The 25,832-nt window shown below is 46.6% G+C and overlaps 1 protein-coding gene across 6 annotated transcripts in view; it reads left to right on the plus strand.

Annotated features, from left to right (window-relative positions):
* snx13 (sorting nexin 13) overlaps window positions 1–25,832 on the plus strand; it is a 267,161-nt gene that overhangs the window by 158,138 nt on the left and 83,191 nt on the right. For all 6 annotated transcript variants that reach the window (XM_070880996.1, XM_070880999.1, XM_070880998.1 and 3 more), the window contains one exon: window positions 15,475–15,563. In XM_070880996.1, coding sequence (XP_070737097.1) covers window positions 15,475–15,563 — 89 coding nt within the window. The remainder of the gene's footprint in view (window positions 1–15,474; window positions 15,564–25,832) is intronic.

Below are 25,832 nucleotides of genomic sequence, written 5' to 3' on the forward strand. Positions count from 1 at the left end.
GTACCCCCTTCCTGCTTTCTCGCCATAACCCTTGATCCCCCGAGTAGTAAGGACTTCATCTAACTCCCTTTTGAATATATTTAGTGAATTGGCCTCTACTTTCTGTGGTAGAGAATTCCACAGGTTCACCACTCTCTGGGTGAAGAAGTTTCTCCTCATCTCGGTCCTAAATGGCTTACCCCTTATCCTCAGACTGTGACCCCTGGTTCTGGACTTCCCCAACATTGGGAACATTCTTTCTGCATCCAACCTGTCTAAACCCGTCAGAATTTTAAACGTTTCTATGAGGTCCCCTCTCATTCTTCTGAACTCCAGTGAATACAAGCCCAGTTGATCCAATCTTTCTTGATAGGTCAGTCCCGCCATCCCGGGAATCAGTCTGGTGAACCTTCGCTGCACTCCCTCAATAGCAAGAATGTCCTTCCTCAAGTTAGGAGACCAAAACTGTACACAATACTCCAGGTGTGGCCTCATCAAGGCCCTGTACAACTGTAGCAACACCTCCCTGCCCCTGTATTCAAATCCCCTCGCTATGAAGGCCAACATGCCATTTGCTTTCTTAACCGCCTGCTGTACCTGCATGCTAACCTTCAATGACTGATGTACCATGACACCCAGGTCTCTTTGCACCTTCCCTTTTCCTAATCTGTCACCATTCAGATAATAGTCTGTCTCTCTGTTTTTACCACCAAAGTGGATAACCTCACATTTATCCACATTATACTTCATCTGCCATGCATTTGCCCACTCACCTAACCTATCCAAGTCACTCTGCAGCCTAATAGCATCCTCCTCGCAGCTCACACTGCCACCCAACTTAGTATCATCCGCAAATTTGGAGATACTGCATTTAATCCCCTCGTCTAAATCATTAATGTACAATGTAAACAGCTGGGGCCCCAGCACAGAACCTTGCGGCACTCCACTAGTCACTGCCTGCCATTCTGAAAAGTACCCGTTTACTCCTACTCTTTGCTTCCTGTCTGACAACCAGTTCTCAATCCACATCAGCACACTACCCCCAATCCCATGTGCTTTAACTTTGCACATTAATCTCTTGTGTGGGACCTTGTCGAAAGCCTTCTGAAAGTCCAAATATACCACATCAACTGGTTCTCCTTTGTCCACTTTACTGGAAACATCCTCAAAAAATTCCAGAAGATTTGTCAAGCATGATTTCCCTTTCACAAATCCATGCTGACTTGGACCTATCATGTCACCATTTTCCAGATGCACTGCTATGACATCCTTAATAATTGATTCCATCATTTTACCCACTACTGAGGTCAGGCTGACCGGTCTATAATTCCCTGTTTTCTCTCTCTCTCCTTTTTTAAAAAGTGGGGTTACATTGGCTACCCTCCACTCCATAGGAACTGATCATTCGCCAATCTATCCTAGCCAATTCACGCCTCATACCTTCAAAGTTACCCTTCTTTAAGTTCTGGACCATGGTCTCTGAAATTACTGTTTCATTCTCCATCCTAATGCAGAATTCCACCATATTATGGTCACTCTTCCCCAAGGGGCCTCGCACAATGAGATTGCTAATTAATCCTCTCATTACACAACACCCAGTCTAAGATGGCCTCCCCCCTAGTTGGTTCCTCAACATATTGGTCTAGAAAACCATCCCTTATGCACTCCAGGAAATCCTCCTCCACTGTATTGCTTCCAGTTTGGCTAGCCCAATCTATGTGCATATTAAAGTCACCCATTATAACTGCTACACCTTTATTGCATGCACCCCTAATTTCCTGTTTGATGCCCTCCCCAACATCCCTATTACTGTTTGGAGGTCTGTACACAACTCCTACTAACGTTTTTTGCCCTTTGGTGTTCTGCAGCTCTACCCATATAGATTCCACATCATCCAAGCTAATGTCTTTCCTAACTATTGCATTAATCTCCTCTTTAACCAGCAATGCTACCCCACCTCCTTTTCCTTTTATTCTATCCTTCCTGAATGTTGAATACCCCTGAATGTTGAGTTCCCAGCCCTGATCATCCTGGAGCCACGTCTCCGTAATCCCAATCACATCATATTTGTTAACATCTATTTGCACAATTAATTCATCCACCTTATTGCGGATACTCCTTGCATTAAGACACAAAGCCTTCAGGCTTGTTTTATTAATGCCCTTTGTCCTTTTAGAATTTTGCTGTACAGTGGCCCTTTTTGTTCTTTGCCTTGGGTTTCTCTGCCCTCCACTTTTCCTCATCTCCTTTCTGTCTTTTGCTTTTGTCTCCTTTTTGTTTCCCTCTGTCTCCCTGCATTGGTTCCCGTCCCCCTGCCATATTAGTTTAAATCCTCCCCAACAGCACTAGCAAACACTCCCCCTAGGACATTGGTTCCGGTCCTGCCCAGGTGCAGACCGTCCGGTTTGTACTGGTCCCACCTCCCCCAGAACCGGTCCCAATGCCCCAGGAATTTGAATCCCTCCCTGCTGCACCACTGCTCAAGCCACGTATTCATCTGCGCTATCCTGCGATTCCTACTCTGACTATCACGTGGCACTGGTAGCAATCCCGAGATTACTTTTGAGGTCCTACTTTTTAATTTAGCTCCTAGCTCCTTAAATTCGTTTCGTAGGACCTCATCCCTTTTTTTTACCTATGTCGTTGGTACCAATGTGCACCACGACAACTGGCTGTTCTCCCTCCCATTTCAGAATGTCCTGCACCCGCTCCGAGACATCCTTGACCCTTGCACCAGGGAGGCAACATACCATCCTGGAGTCTCGGTTGCGGCCGCAGAAATGCCTATCTATTCCCCTCACAATTGAATCCCCTATCACTATCGCTCTCCCACTCTTTTTCTTGCCCTCCTGTGCAGCAGAGCCAGCCACGGTGCCATGAACTTGGCTGCTGCTGCCCTCCCCTGATGAGTCATTCCCCTCAACAGTACCCAAAGCGGTGTATCTGTTTTGCAGGGGGATGACCACAGGGGACCCCTGCACTACCTTCCTTGCACTGCTCTTCCTGCTGGTCTTCCATTCCCTATCTGGCTGTGGACCCTTTCCCTGCGGTAAGACCAACTCACTACACGTGATACTCACGTCATTCTCAGCATCGTGGATGCTCCAGAGTAAATCCACCCTCGGCTCCAATTCCGTAACGCGGACCGTCAGGAGCCGGAGGTGGACACACTTCCCGCACACGTAGTCGTCAGGGACACCGGAAGTGTCCCTGAGTTCCCACATGGTACAGGAGGAGCATAACACCCGACCGAGCTCTCCTGCCATGTCTTAACCCTTAGATACACTTAAACTGGTAATAACAATGTTAAAAGTTACTGACCAATATAAGAAGAAAAAGAAAAACTACTCACCAATCACCAGCCAATCACTTACCCCCTAGGCTGTGACGTCACCTTTGTATCTTTGCCTTCTCCCTGTAGCTGCACCGGTACGCCTCTCGCCGACCCCGGACTCGTGCTGCTCCGAGCTCCCGCCTCCTCGACTGACTGCTCGAACTGCCTGACTCCCGCTGGCCTTTATAGGCCTCTCGCCGACCCCGAACTCGCGCTGCTCCGAGCTCCCGCCTCCTCGACTGACTGCTCGAACTGCTCGACTCCCGCTGGCCTTTATAGGCCTCTCGCCGACCCCGGACTCGCGCTGCTCCGAGCTCCCGCCTCCTCGACTGACTGCTCGAACTGCTCGACTCCCGCTGGCCTTTATAGGCCTCTCGCCGACCCCGGACTTGCGCTGCTCCGAGCTCCCACCTCCTCGACTGACTGCTCGAACTGCTCGACTCCCGCTGGCCTTTATAGGCCTCTCGCCGACCCCGGACTCGCGCTGCTCCGAGCTCCCGCCTCCTCGACTGACCGCCTCCGGGGTGGTAACCAAATTTTTTGAGAGGGGCGTAACTTCTGCGCTATGTTTCACGCCTCTCAATTGTTACCTGTGCTCTCTTTTCCTGTTTTGTTTATAATTAGGTTAGTTACTTTTCTTGTAGCCCCCTCGATCTTACTCGTTTAAAGCCTTTTGGCTCTGTCCTATTTACACTAGGACACGGGTCCCATCCTGGTTCAGGTGGTGCCTGTTCCATTGGTACAGCTCCATTCTGCCCCAGAACTGGTGCCAGTGCCGCATGAAAAGGAACCCCTATTTCCCACATCAGCCCTTTACCTATGTGTTAATTCTCCTGATCTATTTGCTTCATTGCCAATTTGCACGTGGCTCGGGCAATAATCCAGAGTTTATTACCCTCGAGGTCCTGCTTTTTAATTGAGCCTATCGTCTGATACTCTTTCAGCAGGACCTCCTCCCTGTTCCGACCTATGTTGTTTGTTCCAACATGGATCATGACAACTGGATTTACCCCCTCCCTTTCCAAGTTTTTCTCCCACTGCCATGAGATATCCCTTACCCTGGCAACACACCCTTAGGGATTCTCATTCTTGGCTGCAGAGGATGCTATCAACCCCCAGCTGAGACCCCTATCACTACCACATTGCTATTCTGCTTCCCTCTCCTCCTGGACAGCCTTCTGAGCCACGGTGCCTTGGTCTGCATTGTGGCTGTCCTCCCTGCAGTCTTTCTCCTCATCCTCACAGGTTGTGAGTACATCATACCTGTTGGACAGGACCAGTGTCTGCGGGACCTCTTTCTCAACCTCTCTTAAATCCCTGCTACCCGGCTCCCTAACAGTCACACCCTTCCTTTTATGAACCTGTGCTTTTCTCTAGGTTGTGACTGTATTCTGGATAAAATTGTCCAGAAATTCCTCCCCCTCTCGTGTCGGGTGTGTCTCCAACTCGCAGTCAAGCTCTGACTCAGCCTTTGAGATGGAGATATCTTCTGCAGACGTGTTTGCTCGGGACCGTCTCGCTGTCCACAAACACTCTCAAAATGCAGTTCAGACACGTAGCCTGCTCTACCATATCTTAGTCGAGCCTTATTTTATTTATTTAATTATTTAAGGTCTTTATTCACCAATTATTTAGTTATATTAATTAGTTTAACGAGTTAAGCCAGAAATTTAACATAGTACTTTATAATTTTCTGCACCTAGTTTAAACCACTATCCTAGAGAAAAGAAAACCTTAATGCTCACCAACCAATCGCCTACCTGCTGTCCTGTGACATCACTCCTTGCTTGTTTGGAAATCGTCGAAGGTTCCGTCGCCACTGATACCGCCTCCAATTAGGTCTGCGCTGCCTGGCCTACCGCTGTTTTAAAGTACTACCGCCGCTGATACCGCCTCCAATTCCCGCTCATATCGCCTCTGCAACAAGCTGCAAAGTACAGGGGGGATTGACAAACATATGGCCATAATGCAGTGGTTTCCATGAACAAAAAGGAGCTAATCATTGTAAGGAGTGGTTTTCAGGGGGTCATCTTTCCCTTCTAACTTTGAGCAGCTCCGAATCGCTCCCACACCCTTGGTTCTAGACACTAGAATTATGAAGGGACTGGGACAGACAATCGATTTCAAGGTAGGAAGCAGGTATGGCTTTATTGTGTTTAAAAAGAAGTAAAAGGCACACCTTTAATAACGCACACAGAATATTAATACCAATACACAGAGGGATACAACACATTGAATAAAATGTCAAATTACAGCCTGTGGGGAAAAGAATACGGCTTAAACTCTAAATGGGGTAAAGAGGAGGATGCAGATACATTTACACAAGTTATCCCAGCCCCCTACCACTCCCCCACTCCCAATTCTCCTAACTAACTAAGTTATAGCTCTGGGGTTTCAGGGGCCATGCTCAGCAATCCCCTTTAGACAGTTCCAACTCCGGGGTTCGCCTTAGTTGTCCACATTCTGTAGTCTGTACCCCTTGGTAGCGTAGGACCAGCTTGTAGAGTGGAAAATCTTCGGTTTTGTCGGGTTGGTTCCGCTTGACTGGTCGCGATAGTCGTTTTGAAAACCTGTTTGCTGTCGTGGTGCTGTCCTTCTGGGTTTTAGAGATTCCTTTCGCCGATGTTTCAGGGTCCCACTTTTCGAGGCTGGTGTAGAACTTATGCAACGAGACTGCTAACTTAATAGTGTCTCTAGAAGCACCCCTAACTGCCAGAACAGGCCTTCAATTATACTAAAACAGGCTTCCTTATCTTTGCGCCAAATCAGTTGTTGGGCTTTGTTTAAACTGTTCTGTCCATTGATTTTCAAATGTCTCCTTTGTCAGTGTTTTTGGTGGGCTAGTCCGCAGTAACTCGATTTAGGGTGTGATGATGTGCTATCACTGGTTTTGCATTGTTTTTGGGTCCATGATTTCCATTGTGCTTGATTGGGTAATTTGATTATCTCTTAGGGGATGAATTGGTGTTGCATAGTTCCCCCAGACCGTCTGGGATCCTTAATACATGAATTTGCTTCAGAGGTTAACCCCACCTCCTGTATTCAGTAACTCTTTCTCGCAGCCAAAATGTTGTAGAATCTTAAAATTGATATGCTCCTTCCCATAGATGTTTAGGGGATCTCAGGCTTCTGTACTTTAGGTCCATTTTGAATTCTCTTTTCAAAAAGGCCAAACACTGGTGGGGGGGTCTGCATAAATGCATCCCCTTTTATCCCCTGCAGGCTTCGTCTCCCCTTTTAAAACTCATTTTAAAAGTGCAGAAAGGGGTTCTTCTCCTCTGCAGGGGAAAGGTACCAGGAATCTTTGTGAAATATTGGTAAATTCTACATCATTGACCTTCCACCAACAATGTATTATGCTTGTGTTGGGCTATATGATGGCAAATGCTGGCAGGATGAATGGCTTCAAATACAGCCTTGGCGAATCGAGCAGAGTACAAGTAGGAGGCTTGCGTAGCTATCAAGATCCTTACAGAGCATACGGTTGGCATCATGAAGCAACACTTCAGATGTATGGAAGATTGAGCATTTTGTCGTACACCAAGATCAAATTAGTGAGCATTTAGAAATGCAAGGCATAATCGAGGGCTACCAGCACAGATTTTTAAAGGCAAAGTTGTGTTTGAGTTTTTTCTTGCCATAATTGCATAAAAGTAATGCAGTGGTCATAATTATATATGAATTTTCAGAAGGTATGTTACAAAAATTGAGGTATATGATGCAAGAGGAAATGTAGGCAAATGGTAACATTTGGGTGATGGACAAGAAACAAAGTTTTAAGTGTTAATTGATGTACCTCTCATTGGAAAAGGATTGAAAGTGGTTTACCCCATGGGTCAGTGCAGGGGTGCACTTGTTCTGTATGTATATTACATAGGATATATGGCACAGAAACAGGCCATTCGGCCGAACTACTCCATGCTGGCATTTATGTTCCTCTCAAGCGTCCTCCCATCTTTCCTCATCTAAATCCATCAGTGTAACCCTCTCTTTCCTCCTTCCTCATATGCTTGTCCAGCCTCCCCTTAATTGCATCTATACTATTTGCTTCACCCATTCCCCATGGGAGCGAGTTCCACATTCTCACCACTCATAGGGAATTCAGAAGAAATTTCTTTACCCAATTAGATTTCTTGGTGACTACCTTATGTTGATGGACTCTAGTTATGTTCTTTCCCCCACAAGTGGAAACATTCTCTCTGTATCCACTCTATCAAAACCTTTCATAATTTTAAAGACCTCTATTAGGTCACCCCTCAACCTTTTTTCAAGAGAAAAGAGACCCAGCCTGTTCATCCTTTCCTGATATGTATACCCTCTCATTTCTGCTGTCATCCTTGTAAATCTTCTCTGCACCCTCTCCAGTGCCATTCTTTCCTTTTTATAATATGGCAACCAGAACTGTACACAATACTCTTAGATGTGGTCTAACCAAGGTTCGATACAGCTTCAGCATAACTTCCCTACTTTTCAATTCTACCACTCTAGAAATAAATCCGAGTACTTAAGGGCCAGAAATTCACCACTGTAAGGATTGATTTAGCTCCATCCTTACAAACGGTGGTATTTTAACGTTACGCCAACATTTTTTAAACTTTTGGCAAAACATGGGCCTTATTTTTTTGGCACTATTTCGACATTAAAAAAATCGTCTGTTATTCGCAAATAGCGCCAAAAACCGGTGCTATTCTTAAATGTGGAATTTCTAGTCCACTTCAACTTTTAGTGATTGGCGTATTTGTATTCAGAGATCCTTTTGTTCCTTGAACCCATCAAGACTCGCACCTTCCAAGTAGTAAGTGACCTCCCTATTCTTCCTACCAAAATGTACTACCTCGCATTGATCTGTGTTGAACCTCATTTCCTAATTATATGTCCATTCTGCAAGTTTATTAATGTCCTCCTGTAATTTGTTGCAGTCCTCCTCAGTATTGACTATTCTCCCCGCCCCCCCCCCCCCCACACCAAAATTTGGTATTATGCGCAATTTTAGAAATTGTGTCTTTGATTCCAAAGTCTTCTAAATCGTTAATGTAAAATGTGAACAGCAGTGATCCTTGTGGAACACCACTACCCACCTTCTGCTACTGTGAATAGCTACCCTTTATCCCTACTCTCTGTTTTCTGTCATGAAGCCAGCTAGCTATCCATTCTGCTACTTGTCCCCTGACTCCACAATATTTGACCTTATTCATTAGTTTAATGAGGTTACAATATGCAAATGACACTATCTGAATTACAATATACAAATGACGCTTGCGTTTGTGCACACTTGGAGTCTGAACTCCAAACCATCGTTGACACTTTCACTGAAGCATACGAGAGTTTGGGCCTCATATTAAACATCAGTAAGACAAAGGTCCTCCACCAACCTGCCCCACCACACACTACTCCTCCCTGGTTATCAAGATCCATGATGCGACCTTGGACAATATAGACCACTTCCCATACATTGGGAGCCTACTATCAGCAAGGGCAGGCATCGGTGGCGAAGTCCAACTCCGCCTTCAGTGTGCCAGTGCAGCCTTCGGCCACCTAAGAAGGAGAGTGTTCGAAGACCAAGATCTCAAACCCGGCATCAAGCTCATGGTCTAAAGAGCAGTAGTGATACCTGCCCTACTATATGCTTCAGAGACTTGGACTATGTGCAGTAGGCACCTCAAAGCACTGGAGAAGTACCTACCACAAGTGCTGGCTCCGCAAAATTCTGCAAATTCATTGGCAGGATAAACGCACCAACGTCCGCGTTCTCTCTCGGGCCAGTATCCCCATCATCGAGGCATTGACCACTCTTGACCAGCTCCGGTGGGCGGTCCACATTGTCCACATGTCCGATGCTAGACTCCCAAAACAAGCACTCTACTCCGAGCTACGTCACGGCAGTTGAGCCCCAGGCGGACAGAGAAAACGCTTCAAGGACACCCTCAAAGCCTCCTTGGAAAAAAAATGCAACATCCCCATTGACTCTTGAGAATCCCTGGACCAAGACCGCTCAAAGTGGAAGAGGAGCATTCGCAAAGGCACCGAACACTTGAAGTCTCTTCGCCGGGAGCACACGGAAGCCAAGCACAAAAAGCGGAAGAAGCGTACGACAAATCAAGCACCCCATCCACCCATCCCTCCAACCACCATCTGCCCCACCTGTGACAGAGACTGTAGATCCTGCATTGGTCTCATCAGTCACCTTAGAACTCATTTTAGTGTGGAAGCACATTGTCCTCGACTCCGGGGGACGGCCTAAGAAGAAGGATTATGAGGTAACTTATCGAAGGAATTTTGAAAATTTAGATAAATTACACCACCTGCATTACCATTGTCTACTGTTAACTTTTCAAAAAATTCAATAAGGTTGGTCAAGCAAGATTTTTTTCCCCTTGGAAATCCATGATGATTATTCATTATTATACTTTTTGTTTCGAGATATTCTTCTATTCTCTCCTTTAGTAGAGATTCCATTATTTTTCCAACCACTGATAAGCTGACTAGTCTATAATTCCCTGGACATGTTTGATGATGCAAAAGTAGTGTTTGGCACACAGCCAGGAAACCGTAAAAAATTTCAGATGGACATACAAGTTAGTGGAATGGATAGTGTATGATTTTGGGCACCCATTAGAGAAAGGAAACTAAAGCCATAGATTCACCAGGACGATGCCAGTCTAGATTTGAGAGAGACCTGAGGTTCAGGAACTATTTCCACTAGAACACAAGAGACATAGAAGAAATGTAATTGAGGTTTTTAAATTAATGAAGGATTTTGATAGTGAATAAGGAAAGACGATTTATTTAGTTTAACAAATCAATGGCGGGGGGTGGGTGGGGGAGAACATCATCAACTCAAAATCCTTAATTAGGAAAAATTTCTTTATGCAAATGGTTGTTACAGGATGGACTACTTGGCTATAGCACATAGTTAAAGCAACTGTCATTGCCTTTTTATTAAGAGCACAGTACGTATCAAGGAGCAGAGGAACTGGAGTAAGCCATTCAGCTACCCAAGCCTGTAACGCCATTCAATGACATGATGGCTGATCTGTATCTGTAGCTCAGTCGTTGAGCATATTCAAGACGGAGATTGCTAAATTTTTGGATGATCAGGGAATCGAGGGATAATAGGATAGTGCAGGCAAGTGGAGTTGAGGTTGAAGATCAGCTATGATCTCATTGAATGGCAGAGCAGACTAGAGGGGCCAAATGGCCTACTCCTGCTCTTATTTCTTATGTTCTACAGCCTGAGGACAGTGCTAAGGTTTTGAAGCCCTTCCTTAAGGTACTTTCCATTTCATTGTGGCATGATGAAGCGTCTTTGGGATTGAAGCCGGCAGCCTCTGGAGCAGAAACCTGAGCCTTCATATATAATATTCAAACTGGGCTCAGAATCTGTGCCACTAAGTTATCTGATGCCCTTGATTTGCATATGCTCCATAGTAAACTGCATTGCAGACAGTCCTACCTGTATAACTGCACAGGTACAGCTGCTAGACACATCTGCATTCCTAGCTAGATTTTGCAGGCTACAGTATAAGTTCCCTATAACAAAAGCAAAATACTGCAGATTCTACAATCAGAAATAAAAACAGAAAATGCAGGCAATCTCAGCAGATCAAGCAGCATCTGTGGAGAAACTCTTTTTATTCCCTATAACAAATCCTGCTTATAACGAACTCCTGGTTTTAACAATCCTGACGGCATGACCTGATATTTTTTTCTTGGATGAAAACTAGCCCTTAAACAACCAACACTTAAGCAGGATCTACTCAGAATGACCAGGATTCAACGATAGGATTCAAGCTGAGACTAATCGAAAGTTAACCTATTGCAGTGCGAATCATGCATGACATATGCATTTGTTGCATGATAAGATGGCCCACCATCTGCACACAAACTGCAAGGAAGCAACCGGTGTGAGGAGGAACACGAGAACATAAGAATTAGGAACAGGAGTAGGCCATCTAGCCCCTCGAGCCTGCTCCGCGATTCAACAAGATCATGGCTGATCTGGCCGTGGACTCGGCTCCGCTTACCCGCCCGCTCCCCATAACCTTTAATTCCCTTATTGGTTAGAAATCTATCTATCTGTGATTTGAATATATTCAATGAGCTAGCCTCAACTGCTTCCTTGGGCAGAGAATTCCACAGATTCACAACCCTCTGGGAGAAGAAATTCCCTCTCAACTCGGTTTTAAATTGGCTCCCCCGTATTTTGAGGCTGTGCCCCCTCGTTCTAGTCTCCCCGACTAGTGGAAACAACCCCTCTGCCTCTATCTTGTCTATTTCTTTCATTATTTTAAATGTTTCTATAAGATCACCCCTCATCCTTCTGAACTCCAACGAGTAAAGACCCAGTGTACTCAATCTATCATCATAAGGTAACCCCCTCGTCTCCGGAATCAGCCTAGTGAATCGTCTCTGTACCCCCTCCAAAGCTAGTATATCCTTCCTTAAGTAAGGTGACCAAAACTGCACGCAGTACTCCAGGTGCGGCCTCACCAATACCCTGTACAGTTGCAGAAGGACCTCCCTGCTTTTGTACTCCATCCCTCTCGCAATGAATGCCAACATTCCATTCGCCTTCCTGATTACCTGCTGCACCTGCAAACTAACTTTTGGGAATTCATGCACAAGGACCCCCAGGTCCCTCTGCACTGCAGCATGTTGTAATTTCTCCCCATTCAAATAATATTCCCTTTTACTGTTTTTTTTCCAAGGTGGATGACCTCACATTTTCCGACATTGTATTCCATCTGCCAAACCTTAGCCCATTCGCTTAACCTATCTAAATCTCTTTGCAGCCTCTCTGTGTCCTCTACACAACCCGCTTTCCCACTAATCTTTGTGTCATCTGCAAATTTTGTTACACTACACTCTGTCCCCTCTTCCAGGTCATCTATGTATATTGTAAACAGTTGTGGTCCCAGCACCGATCCCTGTGGCACACCACTAACCACCGATTTCCAACCCGAAAAGGACCCATTTATCCCGACTCTCTGCTTTCTGTTAGCCAGCCAATTCTCTATCCATGCTAATACATTTCCACTGACTCCGCGTACCTTTATCTTCTGCAGTAACCTTTTGTGTGGCACCTTATCGAATGCCTTTTGGAAATCTAAATACACCACATCCATCGGTACACCTCTCTCCACCATGCTCGTTATATCCTAAAAGAATTCCAGTAAATTAGTTAAACATGATTTCCCCTTCATGAATCCATGCTGCGTCTGCTTGATTGCACTATTCCTATCTAGATGTCCCGCTATTTCTTCCTTTAATAATTTCAAGCATTTTCCCCACTACAGATGTTAAACTAACCGGCCTATAGTTACCTGCCTTTTGTCTGCCCCCTTTTTTAAACAGAGGCGTTAGATTAGCTGCTTTCCAATCCGCTGGTACCTCCCCAGAGTCCAGAGAATTTTGGTAGATTATAACGAATGCATCTGCTATAACTTCCGCCATCTCTTAATACCCTGGGATGCATTTCATCAGGACCCAGGGGACTTGTCTACCTTGAGTCCCATTAGCCTATGCAGCACTACCCCCCTAGTGATAGTGATTGTCTCAAGGTCCTCCCTTCCTACATTCCTGTGACCAGCAATTTCTGGCATGGTTTCTGTGTCTTCCACTGTGAAGACCGAAGCAAAATAATTGTTTAAGGTTTCAGCTATTTCCACATTTTCCATTATTAAATCCCCCTTCTCATCTTCTAAGGGACCAACATTTACTTTCGTCAGTCTTTTCCATTTTATATATCTGTAAAAGCTTTTACTATCTGTTTTTATGTTTTGCGCAAGTTTACCTTCGTAATCTATCTTTCCTTTCTTTATTGCTTTCTTAGTCATTCTTTGCTCTCGTTTAAAATTTTCCCAATCTTCTATTTTCCCACTAACCTTGGCCACCTTATACGCATTGGTTTTTAATTTGATACTCTCCTTTATTTCCTTGTTTATCCACGGCTGGTTATCCCTTCTCTTACCGCCCTTTTTCACTGGAATATATTTTTGTTGAGCACTATGAAAGAGCTCCTTAAAAGTCCTCCACTGTTCCTCAATTGTTCCACCGTTTAGTCTGTGTTTCCAGTCTACTTTAGCCAACTCTGCCCTCATCCCACTGTAGTCCCCTTTGTTTAAGCATAGTACGCTCGTTTGAGACACTACTTCCTCACCCTCAATCTGTATTACAAATTCAACTATACTGTGACCACTCATTCCGAGAGGATCTTTTACTCGGAGATCGTTTATTATTCCTGTCTCATTACACAGGACCAGATCTAAGATAGCTTGCTCCCTTGTAGGTTCTGTAACATACTGTTCTAAGAAACAATTCCGTATGCATTCTATGAATTCCTCCTCCAGGCTACCCCGTGCGATTTGATTTGACCTATCGATATGTAGGTTAAAATCCCCCATGATTACTGCCATTCCTTTTGCACATGCCTCCATTATTTCCTTGATTATTGCCCGCCCCACAGTTAAGTTATTATTTGGGGGCCTATAAACTGCCCACCAGTGACTTTTTCCCCTTAGTATCTCTAATCTCCACCCACAATGATTCAACACTTTGTTCATTAGAGCCAATATCGTCTCTCACAACTGCCCTGATATCATCCTTTATTAACAGAGCTACCCCACCTCCTTTCCCTTCTTGTCTATCTTTCCGAATCGTCAGATACCCCTGCATGTTTAATTCCCAGCCTTGGCCACCCTGCAACCACGTTTCTGTAATGGCCACCAAATCATACCCATTTGTAATGATTTGTGCCGTCAACTCATTTACTTTATTTCGAATGCTGCGTGCGTTTAGGTAGAATGTTTTAATACTAGTTTTTAAACCATGATTTTTAGTTTTGACCCCTCCTGCAGCCCCTTTACATTCAGTGGCCCTTTTTGTTTTTTGCCTTGGGTTTCTCTGCCCTCCACTTTTACTCATCTCCTTTCTGTCTTTTGCTTTTGTCTCTTTTTTGTTTCCCTCTGTCTCCCTGCATTGGTTCCCATCCCCCTGCCAGTTGCAGCTAGGCAATGTGCATGAAGATGGCACGTAATTGTCTTTGTCTTTTTCTCTGAAATAAAACTTCAAATTATCGATGATGAAGCAGTCTATTGCTGGTTGAAAACAGCTGGAGAGGAAAGTATGTTGCAGTGCTTGCTAATGTTCCCATTAAGCTGCGCGGCCATTTATCGTCTGGTGGTCCTGCGCAGGCCACTCAGCAGCGGCTTCACAATGGGGTGAAAAGCGCGCGCATGTGCAGAAATTTGAATGGGCTGAGCGTTCCATTAAAGGGGCCGCGCACCCCCCAAAAAGTTAGCTGGAACATTGGTGCTGGCTCCAAGAGACACCTTGATATGTGTGATGTTTTGTTGGTTGAGTGTGCCGGTGAGTAGAGGGAGAAGATGCAACAAGAATAGTACTAGGCCTGAGCTTGGTGCAAGCCTCTATCTTCACTCTCCTACTTGTTCTTGTAAGACTTACCACAGCAACTTTCTGCAGTCCTGCCATTTTTTTGTGAACTTGCATTCAGATCCTCCGCGTGGTGGTGGCAGCATTATTCTGTCAACTGTCTGCCTCTAGACTTGCTGTACCAGCTGTTTCTGTGGAGAGTGCCATATGGCACTTCTTTCCCTCACTTTCTGCAGCGTGAGTCTGTTAATCTATATGCCATCAGATTTAATAAGGCACATTAAACCTGGTGGCATATAGATTAAAAAATGCAATTTTCCAGGAATTTTTAGACAAACCCTTTTTCTTTTTCCCAGATGAGAATGCTATATTTTAAATGGATGCTTGAACCACCAGGTCAGCCTCAGTTATAGAATTTGTCTGAATACATTTTCTTTTAGGCAGACTACTGTTTGGGCAGAAGCTTGCATAGAACACAAAAGATGTGTAATATCAGGAGTAAATAACAGTGCAAATATGGACCTAAAACAACTCTCAAGGTAAAATTTATCCCCATGTTTATGTGGGACACAAATCTCAGGCTTATAAAATGACACCTTCTAGTAATGTTGCTCTCAATTCAGTAAACTGAATGTGGCTTAAACTTTGAGTTTCTATAATCTAGTTTTAATAATTAAAAAAAATATTTAAATGTATTATTAAATAGTAAGAATTTAGAAACTGAATAGAGTTAACCAGGTTTTGCATAACTGTTGCAACTTTATTTACAGATATAAGCACTATAAAGAATCAGATAAACAGTTTACTGTTTGTGAAGAAAGTCTGTGAATCAAGAGTACAGAGGTTAAACTCAGGAAAGGTAAAACTCTATCTCTATCTCTATATCTATCTCTATCTCTATCTCTCTCTCGATTTATTTATTAAATGCTTTTCACTTGCCCTTCAAAGCTGAAGTTCCCATCATTTTAGATTGCATATTTTAATTATTTATTTGGAAGAGATTGGGGGAACGGCAACAAATCTGTTCCTTTTCGTTGAATTTAAAACTTTCTTGCTGGTCAAACAATGGAAATGCATTAATATCTGAAGAAAATCACATTAATTGCCTGTCTCAGTCAGGAATGTTCCAGGATGAGTGTACTGTTCAATGCTGTCTCATAAGAACATAATAATAACATAAGAAATAGGAGCAGGAAAGGCCATATGGCCCCTCAAGCCTGCTCCGCCATTTAATGCAATCTTGGCTAATCCAATCATGGACTCGGGTCCACTTCCCCGCCCGCTCTCCATAACCCCTTATTCCCTTATTGTTTAAGAAACTGTCTATTTCTGTCTTAAATTTATTCAATGTCCCAGCTTCCACAGCTCTCTGAGGCAGCAAATTCCACAGATCCACAACCCTCAGAAAAAATTTCTCCTCATCAGTTTTAAATGGGCGGCCCCTTATTGTGAGACTATGCCCTCTAGTTCTAGTCTCCCCCATCAGTGGAAACATCCTCTCTGCATCCATCTTGTCAAGTCCCCTCATAATCTTATACGTTTCGATAAGATCACCTCTCATTCTTATGAATTCCAATGAGTAGAGGCCCAACCTACTCAACCTTTCCTCATAAGTCAGCCCCCTCATCTCCAGAATCAACCTTGTGAACCTTCTCTGAACTGCCTCCAAAGCAAGTATATCCTTTCGTAAATATGGAAACCAAAACTGCACGCAGTATTCCAGGTGTGGCTCACCAATACCCTATACAACTGTAGCAAGACTTCCTTGCTTTTATACTCCATCCCCTTTGCAATAAAGGCCAAGATTCCATTGGCCTTCCTGATCATTTGCTGTACTTGCATACTAACTGTGGTGTATGTAGCACACAAATCACTGACTCCACACGGTCTGATGTAAATCTAACTGCTATGACCTTCGTCCTTTATTGTTCAGCTTCAGAGTGCGCCTCAGGTGTGGTGGTCAGCCTTATATAGCACCTGTTGCAGGTACTACCAGGTTTCCCACCACAGCGCCCTCTGTGGTGTGGCATAGTGCTTACATTACATTTAAGGTACTGGGACGATACACAGATCATTACATAACATCACCTTCCCCCCCCCCCCCCCCCCCAACCAGGACGCAGGACAACGATACACACATCATTACATAACATCACACTTGTCCAACGAAAGGCAGGTGGGCATAGACAGTGCGTTAGTATGGTACATATTATCTGGTACATTAACTAGTTATTGACTGGTAACAGATCCTTGATTTCCTTGTTGGCCGTTATCATTAAATGTACTTCCTCCATTATTTTACACAGATACAGTGGCCATTCAGCATTAAAAAATTAATTTTTATTATAAATTCGCCATCTCACATTAACATAGCTCATTTTGGACTTGCTCTGCCTTACAGCAGTCCTTTGTGGGGACAACCTCTTGGTAAGGCCCTTTTAAGACTCCTGGGTGCATTTCCTTTTTAAGGCGCCATCTTTGATGCAGGAGGATTCCACGAGGCTTCTCCTTGGGCGCCGCCATCTTTGATGCTCTGCTGCTCCGACACGATGCTGCCGCCATCTTCTTTTCCGCCGCTCCGGATGCCCTCCGCCGTCGCAGCCTCCGCTCCCCTCCGCTGCCACCTCTCCTGCGGCCGTACTTGCCACGTCCCCCGCGGCCTCCGTAGCCCCCGACCTCCAGCTGCTGCCGCCGACGCTAACAGCTCCTCGGCGGGGCTCTTCCGAACCGCCGGCCACCCCCCCCCCCCCCACCACTAGGCCCCTCTGTGCAGGGCTGCTTTCCTGTGGGGGCTGAGGCTGCAGGATCTCTGTGAGGTCCAGGCCTGGGACTTGCCTGTGGGGGGAATTGAGGCTGCAGCTCCAGCTCGGTCGGCGCTGCTCTCTGGGGACCCGGGGCACGGCAGCACCCCGGGGAGCAGCAGCCTGTGGGGTGATGAAGTCTTCCCAGCTCCCACGGACCGTCCCCATCCACCTCCAGCCGAGGAGTGTCGGCCCATCGCCTGCAACGACCCACAGAGGTAAAGCGTGCGTCTCGTCCCCTTGGGATACCTGCACCATCGCTCTGCCAAGAACAGGTATCAGTTCCCTGGTGTAGGTATGCAGCTTCGCCGTGACCGGGACCAGCTTGGGTTGTGCAGCTGGGTTAATCCACAGTTTATCAAAAGTTCTCCGACTCATCAACGACGGACCCGAGCCCGTGTTCACTTCCATACTCACAGGGACTCCATTGATTTTTACTTTCCTTATCACTGGGGGCGAATCGTCAGTACACGTGTGCAGTCCAAACACCTCATCATCTTCTGCCTGCTCCTCGCTGAACAGTGGATCATCCCCCATCTCCTTAGCCACATGGTGAGTCTGATTTCTTTTACACCTACGCTGAAGGTGGCCTTTAACGTGGCAGGTATTGCATGTGTACTCCGCAAACCTGCACCGGTGAGCCCCATGGCTTCCTCCACAACGCCAGCATGGTGCTGCTTGATTGGCCCCCCTCAGCGGACTCTGAGTTCAAGGATCCCGAGGTCCGTGCTCTCTACCCCGGGCAGAGCAACGTTCGGCAGTTTTGTCCGTGGTGGGCGCTATCCTGTGGACAGTGCCTGCCAGGTTCGAGACTGTGTGGATTATTTGCTTGGTGCTGCAAGTCGAAGTCATATATGCCCGACTGATGGCGATGGCCTTTGTCAGAGTGACTGTGGGTTCTGTGGCCCTCGTGGCCAATCCCCAAGACGAAAGCGTCCCGCAAAGCCTCGTCAAGGTGTGCGCCAAAATCACACGGCGCTGCGAGTCTCCTGAGGTCCGCAGCATATTTGGTGATATCGTGGCCCTCGGGTCTGCAGTGATGGTAAAATTTGTATCTGGCCGTGAGGATGCTCTCCTTCGGTTTCAACTGGTCACGAATGAGTTCAGTCAGCTCCTCGTATGACTTGTCCCTGGCGCTCCCAGATGCCAGCAAATCCCTGACGAGACAGTAAACCTCATCTCCACAACTGGAGAGCAATATCGCCTTACGCTTATCTCTCATTGCGTTCGTGTCCTCCGTCAGGTCGTTTGCTGTGAAGTAGTACTCGAGCCTTTCCGTAAAGGCCTCCCAATCATTGCCCACGGCAAAATCCTTTAGCGAGCCCAGAGTAGCCATGGCTGTGTGGAGTGTGTCCGCTTCCTCGTTGCCAATGTGGTGTATGTAGCACACAAATCACTGACTCCACACGGTCCAGTGTAAGTCTAACTGCTGTGACCTACGTCCTTTATTGTTCAGCTCCAGAGTGCCTCTCAGGTGTGGTGGTCAGCCTTACCTCGCACCTGTTGCAGGTACGACCAGGTTTCCCACCACAGCGCCCTCTGTGGTGTGGCATAGTGCTTACATTACATTTAAGGTACTGGGACGATACACAGATCATTACATAACACGAACCTTTTGTGTTTCATGCACAAGTACCTCCAGGTCCCGCTGTACTGCAGCACTTAGCAATCTTTCTCCATTTAAATAATAACTTGATCTTTGATTTTTCTCTGCCAAAGTGCATAACCTCACATTATACTCCATCTTACCAAATTTTTGCCCACTCACTTAGTCTGTCTATGTCCTTTTGCAGATTTTGTGTCCCCTCACACATTGCTTTTCCTCCCATCTTTGTATCGTCGGCAAACTTGGCTACGTCACACTCAGTCCCTTCCACCAAGTCATTAATATAAATTGTAAATAGTTGGGGTCCCAGCACTGATCCCTGCAGCACCCCACTGGTTATTGATTGCCAACTGAGAAGTAACCATTTATCCCTACTCTGTTTTCTCGACTGGAGCTTTTGTATAAATCACTTATCCTAAAAGTTAATGAGGATATGTATCCACATCCCCTACTCAATCCTGCCTGGCTATGCTGCATATACCCTGCACCACCCCCCGCTCCACCCCAAAAGTAACACCAGATGTATTGGAAAAAGGAAAAAAAACTGAAAGAATTGGAAATCTGTAATAAAAACAGAAAATGCTGGAAATACGCAGCAGATTAGTTGGGAACAAAAGACAGGCTGTAACATTTCAGATATAAAGTCCTTAAACAACAACTTGCATTTATATAGTGCCTTTAACGTAACAAAATGTGCCAAGGCATTTCACAGCACACCATTTGACATCAAGCCACTTAAGGAGATATTAGGGCAGATGACCAGAAGCATTGTCACAGAGGTAGGTTTTAAGGAGTGTCTTAAAGAAGGAAAGGGAGGCGGTGGAGAGGTTAGCAGCTGAAGGCACAGCTGCCAATGGTGGAATGATTAAAATTGGGGATGATCAAGAGGCCAGAATTGGAGTGGTGCAAATATCTGAGGGTTGTAGGGCTGGAGGAGATGACTGAGATCCGGAAGGGTGGGGCCATGGGGATTTGAAAACGAGAATAAGAATTTTAAAATCGAGGCATTGTTCAACCAGTAGCCAATGTGGGTCAGCGAGCACAGAGGTAATGCATGAAGAGTACTTGGTGCAAGATAGGACACTGGCAGCAGAGTTTTGGATGACTTCAAGTTTAGAGTAGAACGTGAGAGGTTGGCCATGAATAGTCTAGTCTAGAGGTAACAAAGGCATGAATGACGATTTCAGCAGCAGATGAGCTGGAGCGGAGTCGAGCAATGTTTCGGAGGTAGAAATAGTCGGTTTTGGTGATGGCCCGGATATGTGGTCGGGAGCTCATATCTGGGCACATATGGCACCACGGTTGTGAACCATCTGGTTGAGCCTCAGAGGGATGTAGTCGGTGGCTGGGGAACGAAGTTTGTGGCAGGGACTGAAGACAATGGCTTCAGTCTTCTCCAATATTTAGTTGGAGGAAATTTCTGCTCATCCAGTACTGGATGTCGGACAAACAGGCTGACAATTTAGCGACAGTGGAGCGGTCGAGAGAGGTGATGGTGAGATAGAGTTGGGTAGTGTCAGCATACATGTGGAAACTGACACTTACGATGTTGCCGAGGGGCAGCATGTCGAAAAGAAGCAAGAAGGGGCCAAGAGGTAACCGTGTAGGAGCGGTAAGAGAAGCCATTGCAGGTTGGCTCTGACAGGATAGATAAGAATGGAACCAGGCAAGTGCAGTCCCACTCAGATAGGCAATGGAGGAGGATGGTGTGGTGAACCGTGTCAAAGGCTGCAGACAGGTCAAGAAGGACAAGGAAGGACAGTTTAACTGAAGAGGATGTCATTATTAACTTTGGTAAGAGCTGTTTCGGTACTGTGGTGCGGGGGGGGAACCTGATTGGAGAGTTTCAAACAGAGTTCCGGGAAAGATAGTATGGATTTGGGAGGCGACGGCATGTTCAAGGACTTTGAAGAGGAAAGAGAGTCTAGAGTTGGGGTGGTAGTTTACAAGGACGGAGGGGTCAAGGATTGTTTCTTTGAGGGGCGAGGTGGTGACTGCAGCTTTGATGGAGTGGGGACAGTATGTGAGGAGAGAGAACCGTTAACAGTATCAGCTTAGATGATCAGCTTCAGCCACCTGAGGAAAAGAGTGTTTGAAGACTAGGCCCTCAAAACTGTCACCAAGCTCATGCTCTAAAGGGCTGTGTAGTAATACCCCTCCTGAAACATGGATCCTATACAGTCGACACCAAGTCGCTGGAGAAATACCACCAATGATGTCTCCGCAAACATAGAAAATAAGTGCAGGAGTAGGCCATTCGGCCCTTCGAGCCTGCATCACCATTCAATATGATCATCGCTGATCATGTAACTTCAGTACCCCATTCCTGCTTTCTCTCCATACCCCTTGATCCCTTTAGCCGTTAGGGTCACATCTAACTCACTTTTGAATATATTCAACAAACTGGCCTCAACAACTTTCTGTGGTAGAGAATTCCACAGGTTCACAATTCTGAGTGAAGAAGTTTCTCCTCATCACGGTCGTAAATGGCTTACCCCTTATCCTTCGACTGTGACCCCTGGTTCTGGACTTCCCCAACAGCGGGAGCATTCTTCCTGCATCTAACCTGTCCAATGCCGTCAGAATTTTATATATTTCTATGAGATCCCCCCTCATTCATCTAAATTCCAGTGAATATAAGCTTCGTCGATCCAGACTTTCTTCATATGTCAGTCCTGCCATCCCGGGAATCAGTCTGGTGAACCTTCGCTGCACTCCCTCAATAGCAAGAATGCCCTTCCTCAGATTAAGAGACCAAAACTGTACACAATATTCAAGGTATGGCCTCACCAAGGCCCTGTACAACTGCAGTAAGACCTCCCTGCTCCTGTACTCAAATCCTCTCGCTATGAAGGCCAGCATGCCATTGGCCGCCTTCACCGTCTGCTGTACCTGCGTGCCAACTTTCAATGACTGATGTACCATGACACCCAGGTCTCATTGCACCTCCACTTTTCCTAATCTGTCACCATTCAGATAATATTCTGCCTTCCTGTTTTTGCCACCAAAGTGGATAACCTCACATTTATCTACATTACACTGCATCTGTCATGCATTTGCCCACTCACCTACCCTGTCCAAGTCATCCTGCAGCGTCTTGGCATCCTCCTCACACCTCTCACCACCACCCAGCTTAGTGTCATCTGCAAACTTGGAGATATTACATTCAATTCCTTCATTTAAATCATTAATGTATATTAATGGGGTCCCAGCACTGAACCTTGCCAGTACCCCACTAGTCACTGCCTGCCATTCTGAAAAGGACCCATTTATTCCTACTCTTTGCTTCCTGTCTGCCAACCAGTTCTCTATCCATGTTAATACATTACCCGCAATACCATGTGCTTTAATTTTGCACACTAATCTCTTGTGTGGGACCTTATCAAATGCCTTTTTGAAAGTCCAAATACATCACATCCATTGGAATTCCCTTGTCCACCTTGTCCACTCTACTAGTTACATCCTCAAAAAATTCCAGAAGATTTGTCAAGCATGATTTCCCTTTCATAAATCCATGCCAACTTGGACCGATCCTGTCACTGCTTTCCAAATGCACTGCTATTTCATCTTTAAAATTGATTCCAACATTTTTTCCCACTACCGATGTCAGGCTATAACCGGTCTATAATTTCCCGTTTTCTCCCTCCTTTTTTAAAAATCCCCTCTCATTACACAAGAGACAGTCTAGGATGGCCTGCTCTCTAGTTGGTTCCTCGACATATTGGTCTGCACGATCCTACTAATCCCGTGGGAGGACAGACGCACCAACGTTAGTGTCCTCGACCAGGCCAACATCTCCAACATTGAAGCACTGACCACACTTAACCAGCTCCGCTGGGCAGGCCACATAATTCGCATGCCAGACACGAAACTCCCAAAGCAAGCGCTCTACTCTGAACTCCTTCACGGTAAACGAGCCAAAGGTGGGCAGTGGAAACGTTACAAGGACACCCTCCAAAGCCTGTCAGAGAGAGTGCAACATCCCCACTGACACCTGGGAGTCCCTGGCCAAAGACCACTCTAAGTGGAGGAAGTGCATCCGGGAGGGCGCTGAGCACTTTAATCTCGTCGCCAAGAGCGTGCAGAAATCAAGCGCAGGTAGCGGAAAGAGCGTGCGGCAAACCAGTCCCACCCACCCCTTCTCTCTACGACTATTTGTCCCATCTGTGACAGAGACTGTGGTTCTCGTATTGGACTGTACACCCACCTAAGAACTCATGCTAAGAGTGGAAGCAAATCTTCCTTGATTCCGAGGGACTGCCTATGATGAGATGGAAGCCAGGAAGGGATGTTAGATGGTCAGCAGTTTCATGGGAATAGGGTTGACGGAGCAGGAGGTAGGTCTCATCGATAAGATGTGCTTGAAGAGGGCCTGTGTCGAGATGGGAGAGAAAATACAGAAAAAGACCAGGCTTATGTGCTTACAACCATCTTCAGCCAGAATTGCCGAGTGGATGATCCATCTCGGCCTCCTCCTGAGGTCCCCACCGTCACAGAAGCCAGTCTTCAGCCAATTCGATTCACACATGATATCAAGAAACGACTGAGCATATTGAATACAGCAAAGCCCCGAGAACATCTCGGTTGTAGTGCTGGAGACTTGTGCTCCAGAAGTAACCACGTCTCCAGCCAAATTGTTCCAGTACAGCTACATCATTGGCATCTACCTGACGCAAAGTGGGAAAATTGCCCAGGTATGTCTTGTCCACAAAACGCAGGACAAATCCAAAGCGGTCAATTACTGCCCCATCAGCCTACTTTCAATCTACAGCGTGATGGAAGGGTGTGTTTTCTTAATTTGCAGAGGAAAGGTCGAATGGTTCGAGACTGACACCAACACAGTTTATAGGGCCCAAGTTTCCACACGCGCCTAGAACGGCGCAGTCCAGACCTGAACGCCCGTTTTTCGCGCCACAAAGTGCGCCTAAAAAAAATCCTCGGTATTCTCCATCTACTTGCAGGTCCTCTGGCCCTCGGCGCAGCCAGCACGAGCTGTGGGGGGGGGGCGGAGCCAGGTCCCTGCGCTGAAAACAGTGCCGGGACCTCTGCACATGCGCGCTACAGTCGGCACGCAAGTGCAGTAGCTCCAGGCGCCGAACTGTGTGGGAGGGGCCCGAAGCACGCAGCCCCGAGCCCTGGCTGAATGGCCTCACTGGGGCTGCGTGAATAAGGCTCCTCCCACGGCCAGCTCCTGCTTCCCCCCCCCCCCCCCCCCCACCCCACGACCAGACCCGACACTCGCTCCCCGCCCCCCCCTGCCTCCGGACTAGACCCAACACCCGCCCCCCCCCCCCCACTCCGGACCAGACCCGACACCCGCTCCCCGCCCCCTCCCCAGCCTCCAGACCCGACCCGCGCCCCCCCTGCCTCCGGACCAGACCCGACACCCGCTCACCCTCCCCCCCCCCCCCCACCCCACGACCAGACCCGACACTCGCTCCCTGCCTCCGGACTAGACCCAACACCCGCCCCCCCCCCCCTCCGGACCAGACCCGACACCCGCCCCCCCCCCCCCCTCCCCAGCCTCCAGACCCGACCCCCCCCCCCCTGCATCCGGACCAGACCCGACACCCGCGCCCCCCCCCGACTGACCCGACTCGACCCGCGCTCCTGTTCCCGCTCCCCGCCCCCCCAACTGGACCCAACCCAACCCTACCCGCGCTCCTGTTCCCGCCTCCCCGACTCGACCCGCGCTCCCACCCCCCGACCCAATTTCCCCCCCCCCCCCCCCCCCACTGGACCCGACCCGACTCCCGGACTGGATCCGACCTGACCTCCCCCTCTCTCTCTTCTCTCTTCTTTCTCTCTTTCTCTTTTCTCTTCTTCTTCTCTTTTCTCTTCTTCTCTTTTCTCTTCTCTCTTTTCTCTTCTTTTCTCTTTTCTCTTTTCTCTTCTTTTTCTCTTTTCTCTTTTCTCTTCTTCTCTTTTCTCTTCTTCTTTTCTCTTCTTCTTCTTCTCTTTTCTCTTCTTCTCTCTTTTCTCTTCTTCTTCTCTCTTTTCTCTTCTTCTTCTCTCTTTTCTCTTCTTCTTCTCTCTTTTCTCTTCTTCTTCTCTCTTTTCTCTTCTTCTTCTCTCTTTCTCTTCTTCTTCTCTCTTTTCTCTTCTTTTCTCTCTTTTCTCTTCTTCTTCTCTCTTTTCTCTTCTTCTTCTCTCTTTTCTCTTCTTCTTCTCTCTTTTCTCTTCTTCTTCTCTCTTTTCTCTTCTTCTTCTCTCTTTTCTCTTCTTCTTCTTCTTTTCTCTTCTTCTTCTCTCTTTTCTCTTCTTCTTCTCTCTTTTCTCTTCTTCTTCTCTCTTTTCTCTTCTTCTTCTCTCTTTTCTCTTTTCTTCTCTCTTTTCTCTTCTTCTTCTCTCTTTTCTCTTCTTCTTCTCTCTTTTCTCTTCTTCTTCTCTCTTTTCTCTTTTTTCCCCCCCCCCGACCCGACCCAACGCCACCTACCTGTAAATCTGGTGCTGGGGACGGGCCCTGCCCGAAGTCTCGGGCCGGCCCGTTCAGCCTTCGGTCCCGAAAGGCTGCCTGAAGCACTTTCACACAGGTAGGAAGATGGTTTATTTAATCTTTTCTTTGCTTATAAATGTTTATTCGGGTTGGATTTATTTGTATAAATATAAATAAGGATTCATTATAGATTTAATGACTTCCCTTCCCCCCCCCCCCACCTCGTTCTGGACGCCTAATTTGTAACCTGCGCCTGATTTTTTAATGTGTAGAACAGTTTTTCAG

The sequence above is a fragment of the Pristiophorus japonicus genome, chromosome 5 (genome assembly GCF_044704955.1).
Source record: "Pristiophorus japonicus isolate sPriJap1 chromosome 5, sPriJap1.hap1, whole genome shotgun sequence".
NCBI classification, from domain to species: Eukaryota; Metazoa; Chordata; class Chondrichthyes; family Pristiophoridae; genus Pristiophorus; species Pristiophorus japonicus.